The sequence below is a fragment of the Meles meles genome, chromosome 1 (genome assembly GCF_922984935.1).
Source record: "Meles meles chromosome 1, mMelMel3.1 paternal haplotype, whole genome shotgun sequence".
Classification (NCBI taxonomy): Eukaryota; Metazoa; Chordata; class Mammalia; order Carnivora; family Mustelidae; genus Meles; species Meles meles.
The window spans coordinates 123745656-123760532 of NC_060066.1; the positions used below are offsets into that span (position 1 = coordinate 123745656).

At 39.9% G+C, this 14877-nt stretch overlaps 1 protein-coding gene across 2 annotated transcripts in view; it reads left to right on the forward strand.

Moving 5' to 3' along the window:
• SLC25A24 (solute carrier family 25 member 24) overlaps positions 1 to 14877 on the forward strand; it is a 58299-nt gene that overhangs the window by 15391 nt on the left and 28031 nt on the right. The window contains exons 1-3 of one of the 2 annotated variants that reach the window (XM_046018199.1): positions 3285 to 3776; positions 7153 to 7279; positions 10725 to 10812. In XM_046018199.1, coding sequence (XP_045874155.1) covers positions 3549 to 3776; positions 7153 to 7279; positions 10725 to 10812 — 443 coding nt within the window. In that variant the 5' untranslated portion in view covers positions 3285 to 3548. Of the gene's footprint in view, positions 1 to 3284; positions 3777 to 7152; positions 7280 to 10724; positions 10813 to 14877 lie in introns of those variants that run through there. The other variant, XM_046018196.1, reaches the window with a different exon arrangement.

Here is a 14877-nt window from a genome sequence, read left to right on the forward strand (position 1 = left end):
ATTTTAAGACATCATAGCGGGGAGTTTATCGTATAAGAAAAACAATGAATTCCAAATACATTTATGTCAAATGTTCTAAAATATGCAACATCTGTACCTTTTGTGTTTTCTCCTTATATTCTAAAATCTGATGTTATCCCTTCTTTGAGGCTCTTTATTTGGAAAGAATGAAAAAAATGGAAGAATTCTTTCGTAAGGCATAAAATACCCTTTTCACCTTGGTAGCAGTCTACCTGTTAGTCTCTTTCCCAAACCCCAACATTTTGTTTCCCCAACCAGGCCACAGCCATGGACATTTGTCTCTTTATTTTCTTTTCTCTGCTTGGCATTGCTCTCACTTCTTTTCTGCCTTGTCAGTTATTACCCATTTGTTTAAGGCTTCAGCTCACCTGTATAATTGTACCCTAGCACAGTCAGAATTATTATTTTTTTATCAACATTCCAGTTAATATGTTTAGAAATAAATAAACTAAATCCCACAAGGCAATGTACTGTAAGGGTGCCGCTTGACTCCTTTTGACCACTCTGAATTAAAAGATGTTATCTTTTTTTTTAGTTAAATTTTTTTATTTTTAAAAGATGTTATCTTTTTAAGGGTCAGATAGAGTCCACTGAGAAGTCTATATTGGACAGGATCTATGAAAACAACAAGAGGATTTGTTGAGGAAGTTTGATGCCTCACTCTGAAATGCAGACCATCATATCTACGTCGTTCACTGGTGTAGTGTGTGTAGTGGTTATTTTTATGAGCTGTGGACTCAGACCAGGATTCAGATGTTTTCACTGTTTGCTATACTTGTGGCCTTGAGTGAGCTATTTAATGCTTGGAAACCTCAAATGTAAACTAGGAATACTACACAGTAAGTAGTACAAATATTATATAAATCCATTCAACTAATATTTTTGGATAGTTCAAGACACTGTTCACTGGACTGGGGTATATTAGTGAATAAGACAGATAGGGTCCCTGAACCGTGTCCTCACAACTTTCCTTATAGGAGGTGTGTTTGTGTTGGTGGGGGTAATTTAAGTAAATAAGGAACAGGATAATCTTTTTAAAAAGTGGAAAGAATTGTTGAATACAACAAAAATAGTTGCCCTTTTATTAGATGAGACTATCGACTGTTTGGTTCCCTCCTATCCCTTGTGTAAATTCTGTCAGTTTTCCTTATTACTCTGGCCCTGACTTCTGTCCTTTTTCCTTGGACCCTGGACTGTTGTGCCCTGCCTGGACGTCTCTCTTCGATGACTCTTGGTGGCTACATGCCTCTCTGCAGTGCATAGGGCCCCTGTGGATTGTACAGTTCTCTTGTGTGGGAGAATTTATTTTTTTTTTTAAAGATTTTATTCATTTATTTCACAGACAGAGATCACAAGTAGGCCAAGAGGCAGGCAGAGAGAGAGGAGGAAGCAGGCTCCCCGCTGAGCAGAGAGCCCGATGTGGGGCTCGATCCCAGGATTATGGGATCATGACCTGAGCCGAAGGCAGAGGCTTTAACCCACTGAGCCACCCAGGTGCCCCAGAGAATTCATTCTTGATTGGGCCACAGCACATCTTGTGAAACAGGATTAGATGTCTGCCACTGCCCAGTTGCTCGGCGGGGGAAGCGTTTATTGCAAAGCCTACAGTGGAACTTAGAACTAACGGTGGTGCAACCTCCTTCTAAAGGCAAACTGTCGATATTTCACGGACATGTGACAGGCCTCTATGTGTTGTTAGGACTTGACAGGATGAGTGAATAGAGCAAGAACTAACAGATAATGGCCAGATTAAATTTTCTTTGTGAATTTTTTAAAAAGAATCTATTTATTTGCTTGGAGCAGTGTTAGGTTCACAGCAAAATGAAGAAGAAGTTACAGAGTTTTCCCATACACTCCCTGCTCCCACACATGAATAGCCTCCCCCATTGCCAACATCCCCCACCAGAGTGGTGCATTTCTTTCAGTTGCTAAACCTACACCGACATATCATTATCACCCAAAGTCCATAGTTTACCATAGGATTCGCTTTTGGTGGTGTGCTCTGGGTTTGGACAATTGTATAATGACATGTAAGTATCATATCTTCATAGTGTCATACAGGGTCGTTTCACTGGCCTAAAAAAGTCCCTTGTTCCCTGCGTATTCATTCTTCCACCCTCCCCCCGACCCCTCTGGCAACCACTGATCTTTTTAATGTCATAATTTTGCCTTTTCCAGAATGTCATATGGCTAGAATCATATAGTATGTAGCCTTTTCAGATTAGCTTCTTTCACTTAGTAATATGTAATATGCACTTAAGGTTCCTTTGTCTTTTCATGGCTTGATTCTTCATTGCCTTATAGCACTGAATAATATTCCACTATCTGGATGGACCACAGTTGACTTATCCATCACCTACTGAAGGCCATCTTGGTTGTTTCCAAGTTTTGGCAATTGTGAATAAAGCTGCTCTAAACATCTGTGTGCAGGAGTTTGTGTGGACGTAAGTTTTCACCTCTTTTGGGTGGACACCAAGGAGCATGGTTACTGGATTGTATGGTAAGAGTGTGTTTAGTTTTGTAAGAAACTGCCAAACTGTCTTCCACAGTGGCTGTGCCATATTGCCTTCCCACCAGCAAGGAATGAGAATTTCCTGTTGTTCCACATGAATTTTAATATTCAACTTTTTAAACAGTACTCCATGTTTAGGAAAATAGATTACAGAAAAAGTGGAGTTTTTACTGTGAAACTACGCTTCCACATTTTCAGTGGAGCGGGTGAGGGCCCATAGGTCCATGTATAGGGAGGCCAGAGGCCTCAGGGACTCTGAAGAGTGGGATTAAGAAGAAGCTACAGACATCGTGTATGAATACCCACTGATTTCTCTTTGTGATCCCAGCTGACTTAACTTCTACCCATTTTGAGATTATCCTCCTGAGTGTGCTACCAACATCTGTAAGGAGGGAGCTGGGATCCTGGTGGTTAGCTATCCTTGCTCTGAAACCACTGCAGATGCTGGGTGAAGATAAGGAACTGGGGGTGGTGGGAGTTGGGGGTGGCTAGAATCAGAGCACAGGAGAGGCCCAAGTGGGCAGATTTTCATTAGGTCCCCAATTCCTAATCGCCACAATATTAAGTGCTTCAACCTTAGAAGGCTTCTAAGAAGGTGTAAGGAAACAACTTTTTAAAAAGGTGGACTTCACCACCAGTCAGTATGGCCCCACCATCTGTGTCCCAACACTCTCCCACCCACTCTTCTCTAAAAAGAAGCTCTACCTTTAGACAGCCCTGTGCAAAGTTCTTTCCGGAAGTTTTGGGGGAAGGACGTGAGTTGTCCCTTCTAGGCTCCTCCTGGATTGGGGTGAGAGCCTGGGCATCTCATCCGCTGGTGTAGGAGCGCAGCCCAAGCGCCGAGGCCTCGGTGTCTGGGTCAGACCCCAAGCAGTCACCACGGAAGCTCCGGGGCTCACGGATGCACCTCGTGCCTCGGCGCTGGAGCCGTTGCGATGGGCCCTCCCCTTCCTGCGCCTGATCTCGCGGAAGGAGCCTGGGGAGGACATTGCTATCGTAGGTCCCTGCTAACTGGATGGGTGGTGCGCCAGAGGCACCTTCCTCTCCCCCACTTCCACCTCTGCGACGCTCCCGGGGGCCACAGCGTGGACCACCCTTGCTGCCGGAGACATCCCAAATGGATGCCCTCTATGAAGAACTCTTTCGGTACCTGGACTGTAATAAAGATGGGACCCTGGATATCCTTGAGCTTCAGGAAGGCCTGCAGCGTATAGGGTTCATCGAGTTCCTGGAGGAAGGGCAGGTGGGCCTCAGTGGGACTGTGGTCAGAGAGATGTGGGGGCTGGGAGCCCTGGAGACTCCTTGGGAGAGATGGAGGAAGCCGAATTGACACCTTATCCGGCTTCACCTGGGACCCACTGTAACTTTCAGGTTGATAAGCAACGTTTCACCGTTTTAAGAAAAACAACACAGCTGATAGTTTTCTCAAGCATTTTTCTTATTTCCCCTGGCTCTCTTAAAACTTCTAAATTCAAAGTGTTCTCAAGATGTTGGCTACCACCTTGTTTGGGGGGGGGGGGGTCACCTTGTTCAATGTACTCACCTGTTAATAGTAGCCTGGATGGGCATCTAAGCCAGTGAGGCTCCCTCCCCACTTTGGGGAACTGGGATAATCGCTTTAGATGTGTATGGGAGTGGGATGGTAGTTAGAAAAGGTCTAGTATTATCTTTTGGTTTCTTTTCCTAGAAGGAGGGCATTGAGTCTTGTGGCTTGTACCCTGGGGGTCTGGCGAGTTCTGACCTTTCCTCCTAGCATGCCTTCATTAGCAGACTTTTAAAGACTGAGCTCGGGCATCATTTTGCCTGGGAATCCCTTTTTCCCAGCTGCCTAGATTACAGATAGCGTCTCAGTATATAATGCCTGATGCATATTTCTATCACTGTATTTCCAGGTTATTTTCTGTTTGGAAATTATTATTGAATATAAGTATTTTCCAATTATATTTGCTCTTTGGGTTTTTACAGCAGTAGACTGGGTGGGAGATTCAGGAGAGCGAGGACTGTTGAATTCATTTCAGATCATTGGTACTTCGTGCTCAGAAATCTCTTGGCTGAGTTCTGTCGTGTTAAGATTGAATAAAGCTCTTCTTACTAGCTGTGTGGTCTTTGGGGCTCTCTACTTTCATCGTCCAGGGGTTAAGCAGCTGTATTTTGGGCACTCTGTATGCCAAGTGCTACAGCTTAGTTTTCTCATTTGTGGAATCAGAGCCCTGGACTGGGTGTTGTCTGTGGATTAGGCCAATCCAAAATGTTATTTCCATAAAGTTCACTTGGTTTTTGTAATTCCTGGAACAAAAATGGAAGTGTTTTTCTTTTTTCTTTATTTTTTAAAAATTTTTTGACGTGCTTTTCTTTTTTTAAATATTTATTTATTTATTTGACAGAGAGAGATCACAAGTTGGCAAAGAGGCAGGCAGAGATAGAGGGGGGAAGCAAGCTCCCCGCTGAACAGAGAGCCCGATGTGGGGCTCGATCCCAGGACCCCGAGATCATGACCTAAGCCGAAGGCAGAGGCTCAAGCCACTGAGCCACCCAGGCGCCCCTGATGTGCTTTTCTTTTTAAAGCTAAATATCTCTTATGCTCATTATTTATTTGTTTGTTTTCTAAAGATTTATTTCTTCATTTGAGAGAGAGAGAGTGAGCAAAGGGAGAGGGAGACATGCAGACTCCCAACTGAGCAGGGAGCCCGATGTGGGTTTCGATCCCACAACGCCGAGATCATGACCTGAGCTGAAAACAAGAGTCGATGCTTACCTGAGTCAGATAGGCACCCCCACCTTATGCTTATTTAAATATCCTTTATTCTTGTACTTAGGTTTCCAAGTGTGACTTATATTTATTTATTTGTTACAAACTAAATTTTCATAAGAAATTCTGTTTATGCCATAAACAAGTTCAGTTCTTTGAAACACATTTCTTCCTTACAAAAACAAAATTTTTTGCAAATCTGTCTTTTGTTTTTTAAGAGATGGTGTGAGCCATATAAGGGTTTGTATGCCTAGTGGTGTTGTGACAGGGCTCACACACTAAACCCAGGAAGAGTTAGCTCTGGAGGGCTGTCTTCAACCACACAGAACCATTGCAGGAGAATGCTGATGCGGCTTTTCCTCAGGTGACAGTGACATCTTTAGGGGGTTCTAATGTGAGTTTTCTCCCACATGTCTCCACCTTCCCTAGTAGAAAATTCATTTATATAAATTAAGAATTCATCAGTTAAAAAAATAGAAATGGTACTTACATTATGTAATGATAAGAAAGAAAAGATACAGCTTTTTTTATTCTGATAACAGGTTCTTTGAATGATGCTTTATTGGCTTTTTACTGTGGGGAGGAAGAGACTGAATATACAAGTATGGATCATGGTTTGCTCATATTTAAAATTGAATTTTGACTCACTTGAACTTAGAATAACCTGCTCAGGAAACCAACCCCTTTTCTGTAGTAAACAACCCAGGGAACCAACCTGCTATAAATCAGTCTTACAGGAGTCCAAACTGCTACCTCTAGAGACAACCCAGGAAGCAAAATAACTTCTGTAACAATCAGCCCCAATGGTCAGAGATTGACTGATACCTGACACCTTCCCTAGTTTTTGTCCCCACTTCCAACTTAGGACCAACTAGAGAGAGGAAAATATTTACCCCTAACCAGTCACACAGGATGCCCCACTTCTCTTTAGCCTGCCTATTACTTCTGCAGGCCCAGAGCTGCCAATCAGGGCACACCTGAAGCCTCCCTTTTCCCCAAAATAAAGCTTGTCCCACCCTTCTGCCTGCCTTTGAGTCTCAGCCAAAACTGACCACGGCTTACTGCCTTGCTATGTAGTAAGCTCAGAACAAATTGCCTTTGCTTTTCTCATTTGATTGGTCTTCATTTATTTCTACAGAGGAATACAAAAGAAAATTCAAAAGGGAAAAGACTAGGGTCTTTCATACTATTGTAGGTTAGAGTCCTTATTTACCATACGAAGGGTAAAAAAATCAAGCTGTTCAAAGATAGGGTCTTTTAACTTGCAATTTCCCAAATGATAGTTGTTCCCTGATACTTCCATGGACCAAAATATAAGCTTCTTAGATGAAACTTCAGTACATAAATGGGGCCCCAGAATATTGTGCCATTTTCTCTTGAATTATGCACATCTCAGTATATGTTGAGTAATCAGGATGTAATTTTCAGGTGAACATGATCCTCCATCTAATTTGTAAAAGTAATTAAATAGTAATTATTTTCAGTGACAATATAAATGTATTTGTATTTATTTATTTATGTATTTATTTGAGAGAGAACGTGTGTGGGTGGGGAGAGGCAGAGAGAAAATCTTGAACAGGCTCCCTGCCCTTGCTAAGTCTGATACGGGGCTTGATGTCATGGCCCTGTGATCATGACCCGAGCCAAAATCAAGAGTCCCAGGCCTAACTGACTGAGCCACCCAGGCCCCTCAGGAAAAATACTATTTTAGACATCTAAATTCTGTGCTAGGTCAAGTGTATGTTTTTTATCTTGGAGTTTATAAAGTGCATGTCTTACCGGGAAATAGCTAATCAGGCTGCTGGAAGTGTATGTCCAAATAATTTAGTAGTTTAGCCTATTTAAAAAAAACTCTTTTCTTTTTTTATAGAAAATCTTTACAACTGGTGATATCAACAAAGATGGGAAGCTCGATTTTGAAGAATTTATGAAGTATCTTAAAGACCATGAGAAAAAAATGAAATTGGCATTTAAGAGTTTGGACAAAAATAACGATGGTGTGTCTTTATTTTATTTTCTTTACCAGCTATGAAGAAGCACTTCTCATATTTCCAAAAGTATAAAGTGATATGTATTTAGTCTCTCTTTTTTTTTTGGAGAATAATTACCAGTAGTTTTAGTACTTGTTTTTCATAGTAATGTGATTTTTCTGTAGAATTTGTTTTTAATGAGGAAAACTTGTACATAGCTTTGTCTACTGAATTAAAAACTGTGAATAGGGCTGTGTGTATATGTTCACTACAGAATATTGTGCTGATTTGACTTATAGTTATATTTTTAACCTATAACTTTTGGGTTTTTTTTTTAAATAGATATATGAACAAATTTGTTTTTGTTCATATGTAGGCATAATGTTATATGTTCTAAAGTTTAAAAACTTTCAGATTATCTTAGATTTACTAATCTTTTTGAAAGTTTTACTTTAGGGCAACTACTCTCTAATCATGAAAATTGGGAGGAAAAAATAGATAAGTATTTCAAATATGTATCTTTTTTTTAAATTAAGTAAACTCTGTCCTCAGTGTGGTGCTTGAACTTGCTGCCCTGAGATCAAGAGTCACATGCTCTGCTAACTGAGTCAGTCAGGTGTGCCTAAATTAGGTATCTTCTGGTTGAGATAATGGTTTCACTATTTAGATTAATAGTTTAAATTTAGAGTCCCAGTGTGTAGAGCAAAAAGCAAGTGCCACAGTAGGAGAAAGGTAGGAGTCATGAAACCCTTATCACTAGAGGTAGCCTTTGATAGGAAGTAGGAATTTATTTTAATTTTAATTTAATATTTAATTTAATATTTTTATTTAATATTTTTAATATTTTAATATTATAATTTAATTTTAAAATAATTTTTAATAATTTAATATTTTAATGTATTTTTAAAACATTATAATGCATACAAAAAATAAACTAAAATGCATCCTCAAACCCCTCCTTCTATATGAATAGTCAGGGCCATCCCATTCACAGACTTGTTATTCAAGAAACAAACAAATAGATTGAGGAAAAAGTATGGTTCATACCTGAGGCAGGCAATTTTTATTATTTTTTTAATAAAAATCCAGATAGTAAATATTTCAGCTTTGTGAGCCATGTAGTCTCATAGGTTGTAGCTACTCATCTGTGCTATCATAGTGCAAAAACAGCCATACACGATATATACATGAATAAACATGGCTGTGTTCCAATAAAAATTGATTTACAAAAGAAGGCAACAGGCCTTATTTGGGTGGTAGGTCATAGTTTGTTGGCCCCTTGTTTAAACTGAATAAAGAAATTTAACTTTAGTTAGGGATAAAGCAAGTCTCTTCAAACAGCTAAACCCTTTGAATGGATTAGATGATGGTTCCAGTCGGTGATACTCATCCAGGAAGTTGAGTTTGTGGTGGAAAGTAGTGCTCTTTGAACATTTGTTACCTCCTAGAAGCCTTACACTGCGTACCTCCAAGTCTAGCCTTAGTCCTGTCTTCTAGCAAAATGTAGTTATTAAAAGCAGCTTTGCTTCTCTGCAAGCTTTCATCCTATCTTGAGCCCACTACAGTTCAGCCACATAGGTAGGACTGTCTGTGTCATGTGAAGGTGGGTGGTAGCTGAGAGATGGAGCTACCTCGGGGGCAGAGGTCAATCACCCCCGTACGTAAGTTGTGCCCATATCAGTTGTCCATTTCAGAAAAGTCTCCATGAACCAGAGGAAATAATTCAAGGTGAAATTTTGTGATGCGTTTGTAGTAAATGAAAACCGTTTTTACTTAATTTATCTTGTTTGTAGATTTTCAAACAGTTTCTCATTAGTAGTTCATATTTTTGTGGATCAGACTTCTTCAAGCAAAGCACAGTCTTTCCTGCTTATTTGAGGATTATGTATTTGAGAACTTGCCTACTTGCTAAAATTTAACCCCAAAAGTAACTCCAGAATCAGTGCTTGCAGCATTTTGGCAGTCCTTCATGGACTTGACTTCATTTGCTTGGTGAGCACGTTTCTCGCTGAGAGAGAAGAAAGTGATGTTTGAGCTCTCATACTATAAACAGATGTCCTTCTGTCTAGTGCCACGTGTCTTGCATTTTTGTGCTTTTTGTTGGTGATTTTGCTGTTTGCGGTGGCTTCCAAGCATAGTGCTGAAGTGCTGTCTCGCATTCCTAAATGCGAGCAGGTGTACGTCACTCAGGCATGAGTTGTAGTATGACTGGCCATGAGTTCAGTGTTACAGAATCAACACTATAATATGGAATTATAGTATTTGTACACACCTGTAACAGGGTTTTATACCGACAAGGTTTTACATTGATTGGTTGATGAATATGTTGTGATCAAAGCCTCAAGGAACCTAGCTCTGTATTCCCCATAAGAACAGTGGTTTGATAATTCAGGGTTCATAGTGACCCTGTAGAACAGAATTACCAAGAATGATAAGGATTGGCTGTATTTCTTTAAGAGTACAGTTGTAACGGAGAATATTCAGAATGGCATTTAAGGAATTTCTTTGCTAACAAACTGATTCCTCTGTTTTTTATGCTGTGCAGATTCTCATGTTTCTCTTTTCCTCTCCCCAGGAAAATTCTTTCCAAATCCTGGGATTTCTTCAGAGTCCTTCTCTTAACTGAAGTCTTTGCCTTCACCACTGAGAGTAATTTTTGTCCTCTTTTCCTGGAGAACTTCGCCATCAGGCCTACTTGGCATCAGACCCTCTCATGCTTTGTTTGGTTTCCTCCTGTTTCATGCATATTGGTCTTGGGCTCATGAGTCTGTGAGCTGCTTGAGGGAAACATAGTATTTATCACTCCCATTTATTGCTTCTATTTTCTCTTTCTTCCTCTCTTCTAATTCCTCTCATTCTGTCTACAAACATGCTTTAATTTCTCTAATAATAATAATCTTCCCTCTTTCATTGTCCTACCACCCCCGCTTTCTTTATTTTTATTGCCAGATTTCTCAAAAGAATAGTCCACAGTCTTTGGTTTCTTTTAGTCATTTTCTACTTCAGTTTAACCCTGTGCAACACATCTTTACATGTCTGAAAGCTGCCTAGTCATTTATTAAAGTGTAGAAATGTATACATGTAATATTGATAGATCCTAGCCTAATGGACTTTATGTTAGAGTCAGAGTGTCTTGATTTGAATCTCAGTCATGCTGCTGCTTACTGTTGGTATTTGGTAGGGCCACGTAAGTTCTCAGTCTCTTCTTCTTTAGATGGAATATCATGATTTACCAATGGGACGACATGCTTTCTGAATGAGGTAATGTCCATGTACTTGTTAAATGTATTTGTTAATCTTTGAGTTGGTGTTGCAATATGTATTTAAGCAAATCTGTAACTCACCTAGAGTCATAATTTTGCCCTAATGAGTCTAAGACTTTCCCTTACAAAATGAGAAATTTGAAATTCACGATTTCTAAGATCCTTACCCATTCTGAGTCTGAGTCTATGCTCTTTTTCATTTTTTAAAGGTGTAATTGAGGCCTCCGAAATTGTCCAGTCTCTCCAGATATTAGGTCTAACTATTTCTGAACAGCAAGCAGAGTTGATCCTTCAAAGGTGAGCTCTTTATCTTATTGGCAATCATGGGGTTTCTTTGACGTTATTTTTCATATCTCGTATTAGGGATCTTCATTTTAAGAATAGCTGAAAACTCTCTGCACCTTAACCATTCCTCATTATGTGTGTTCAGTGTCTTTGTCTTCCCTTTTATTTCCTATGTACACATTTAAAGTGTAGGAGTGGGTAAGCATAAGCTCAGCCTGGGTTCTCTCTTGCAAGGATGGCCCCTGGGGCAGTGGAATGGCAGTGAGATATTCACTCCACAGAGAAGGAGCCCAAGCATTTTCGTGCTGCTGTTTTTCCCATTTGGTCTCCAAGGTGATAATGGATCTCGTTGTTCCAAGGTAAGATGTTCAGCAGGTTCATCACATTATTTAACCTACATGTGACTAAGTAAGAGGGAAATTCCAGAGGTTCGCAAAGAAACACCAATTTAAACTCTTAGAAAACAGAGATGCCAGTTTGAACATTATTGCCCAGGGTAATCAGTTCAGCTGTTCAGTGAGTCAGACTGTTACAGCCTTAAGGTTTTATTTCTCAGGATAGAGCAGTGATCTCTGAAGTCTCCGTGCCCTTGAAGACTATTCTATTACAAACACACCCTCGGGACTAATTAATTTTTTTTGTGATAACAGAAAACAGGAAAAGGAATTATATTCCTATGAATGCTTTCAGTCTTTGGCGTTATCTGAAAAGTTTCTGCTAAATGGCTTTATCATTGAATTTATCTCCTTTTATATCTGTACCAGTAGCATTTTCCTCCTTTCTGCCTATTTAGAATTTCTTTTAAAAGCAGCCGCTCAAGAGGAGGCCCCAAGTCTCAGAGCTGGGCATGCTGTTGTTAATATTGGATGAGGAAAGCTTTCCTGGGGAAATGATCAATTAAAATATGAAAAGAAGTAAACTGGATTTTGACAGTGGGGTATAGGGTATGTGATATTCTGCTCCTGAAGTCACATTCTTCCAGGGAAATGAAGGTTTTTCTCTGGTTCTTAGGCCAGAAATCATATTCCTCTGCTCTTTTTGATAGCTTTAGGAATAATGTGAATTATAAGCCCAAGTTCCAGAATAGACCATGGGTAATGCAAAAGAATGGATATTTGAAAGTGGCTGAATAAAATTATGGAAGTAGGGGCACCTGGGTGGCTCAGTGGGTTAAAGCCTCTGCCTTCGGCTCAGGTCATGATCTCAGGGTCCTAGGATCGAGCCCCGCATCGGGCTCTCTGCTCCGCGGGGAGCCTGCTTCCTCCTCTCTCTGCCTGCCTCTCTGCCTAGTTGTGATTTCTCTCTGTCAAATAAATAAAATATTAAAAAAAAAATTATGGAAGTATCCCAAACATCCTTCGGTAGATGAATGGATAAAGAAGGTGTGGTATGTATGTATCTATGTATACATACATACAGTGGACTATTACTCAGCCTTAAAACAGAACAAAATCTTGCCATTTGCAACAACATGGATGAAGCTAGAGGTATTATGCTAAGTAAACTAAGTCAGAGAAGGACAAATACCATATGATTTCACTCATATGTGGAATTTAAGAAACAAAACAAATGAATAAAGGGAGAAAAAGATAAACCAAAAAACAAACTTTAAGAAAATTTTTTTCATTTTTTCAATTGACATACAATGTATTATTTGTGTCAGGGGTACAGGTCTGTGATTAATCAGTCTTACACAACACCCAGCATTCACCACAACACATAACCTCCCCAATGTCCATCACCCGTCCACCCCATCCCCCCTCAAAACCCAACAAAACCTTTGTTTCCTACCAAAAAAAAAAAGAAAAAGAAAAAGAAAAAGAACAAAAACAGACTCTTAACTAGAAAACAAACTGGTCAGTAGGTAGGGGAATGCCTGAAATAAGTGATGGGGATTAAAGAATACCCTTGTCTTGATGAGACACTTGTCTTAATGAGAATCACTGTATTAAACACCTGAAACTAATATAACACTGTGTGTTCACTTTAGTGGAATTAAAGAAACAAAAGTGGCTAAATAATTTTATATGTAACTAATTTAGGGCAGCTTTATTGATATATGATTCACATACCAAAAAATTTGATCTTTTAAAGCACATGTAGTTCAGTGGCTTTTAATATATTCGCAGAGTTGTATAATCACCATTACCTAATTTTGGAGCATTTTCATCACCCCAAAAAGTAACCCTGTACCCGCTAGCAGTCACTCCTTATTCCTCCTCTGCAAGCCCCCAGCAACCACTGATCTCCATTTTGTTTCTTTGGATTTGTCTGTTCTGAACATAACAGAAAAAAATGGAATCATACAATATGTGGTCCTTTGTGTGTGGCTCTTTTCACTTAGTGTGATGTCTTCAAAGTTCATCCATGTTGTAGCACTTCATTCCTTTCTTAGACCACATCGCTTCCATTGTAAGGATATATCACACTTTGTTTCTCCATTCATCAGGAGATAGGCATTTGGGTTGTTTCCATTTGGGGCTATTATGAATAATTCATGCACAAGTTTTTGTGTGAACATATGTTTCCAGTTCTCTTGGGTATGAACCTAGAGGTAAAATGACTCGATTGTATGATAACTTGATGTTTAACATTTTGAACAACTGCCAGACTGTTTCTGAAAGTGACCACATCATTTTACAGTTGCAATAGCCAGGAAGGAGGGCTTTAGTTTCCCCACACCCTCCCAACACTTGTTATTTGCTGTCTTTTGATTTTTACCATCTTCGTGGGTATAATGTGGTATCTCGTTATTGTTTTGATTTGTATTTCCCTGATGGCTAATAAACTGTATATTCCTTTGCACCAGTGGGCTATTATTATTATTATTAGCATTTGTGCTTCTTTAGCAAAAATACTAGAATATGTTTATACTGGAAAAACCTGAGTTTTCCTTTCTCTATGTGTCTTCTTTACTACTCACATAGAAAACACTTCACTTCTGACAACTTTGGTCACCAAACGTGTGCCCTCCCCCCACAACAGGCAATTATCTGTGACATTAGCCCAGGTACCCTACAATTTAAGTTAATTCTAACACTATCTGCCTGGAGATAGTGTCAGATCCCATAGGTTAAGGGCTCAGTCCCACAAGACTCCTCCCCAGTTCAGATGCCAATGACAAGTGACAGGTTCCCCATGTTACCCACAGTTTCTGTCCAATTTGGCTACACATTGGAGATTCCCAAGAACACCTTCCTCATTTCATTTGATTAATTTGCTCAGGCGGCTTACAGAATTCAGGGAAATATTTACTTACGTTTTCCACTTTATTAAAGGATATGATGAAGGGTACAGATGAATAGCCAGAGGAAGAAATACACAAGGTGAGATCTGGGAGGGTCCCAAGCATAGGCGCTTCTGTCCCTGTAGAGCTGGGGTGTGTTACCCTCCTGGTATGGATGTGTTCACCAGCCTGGAAGTTCTCTGAGTCCCATACTTTGGGGGATTTTATGGAGGCTTCCTCACATAGGTATGTTCAATTATTAACTTTACTATAAGCCTCTCTCCTCTCTGTGGAGAAATTGGAGTGGGGGACTGAATATTCTTCCTCTTTTTTTTAAAAGACACATTTATTCAGTGTCATGATCAGACTATTACATTTAGCAATCAACAGCGTGGGTGCAAAAAAAAAAATCTACATTAAAACCCTTTGTTGGAATGCTTTTTACTTTCCACAGGCCAGAAACTAACATGACTTGTTATACAATTAGTCACAAATACAGTCCTCAGTTTTTTTGCCCGTACACATGGGTATTGTCTAAAACATGTTTTCTTTGTAGCAGCTAGGCCCTCCCACCACTGTGCTCAGCCGAGTTCACAAATCTCTGGTAATCAGTAGCTTCCATGTCACTTTCTAGCTCTCCTCTCCTGCCCAGTTACGTTCCCTGGCAGTAATGAAAACCTTCTCCCACTCCCATAGCTACTGCTGCTGCTAGAACTGCCAGGGTTTCGTGGTTTGGCAAAGTATTGTCCTCCACCACCATAGGGGCCAGATTGTCAGCCTCCAAAATTTCCTCCTTTCATGGGTACAAAATTTGAGGATTGATTGTTGTAATTGCCAAAATCATTATAACT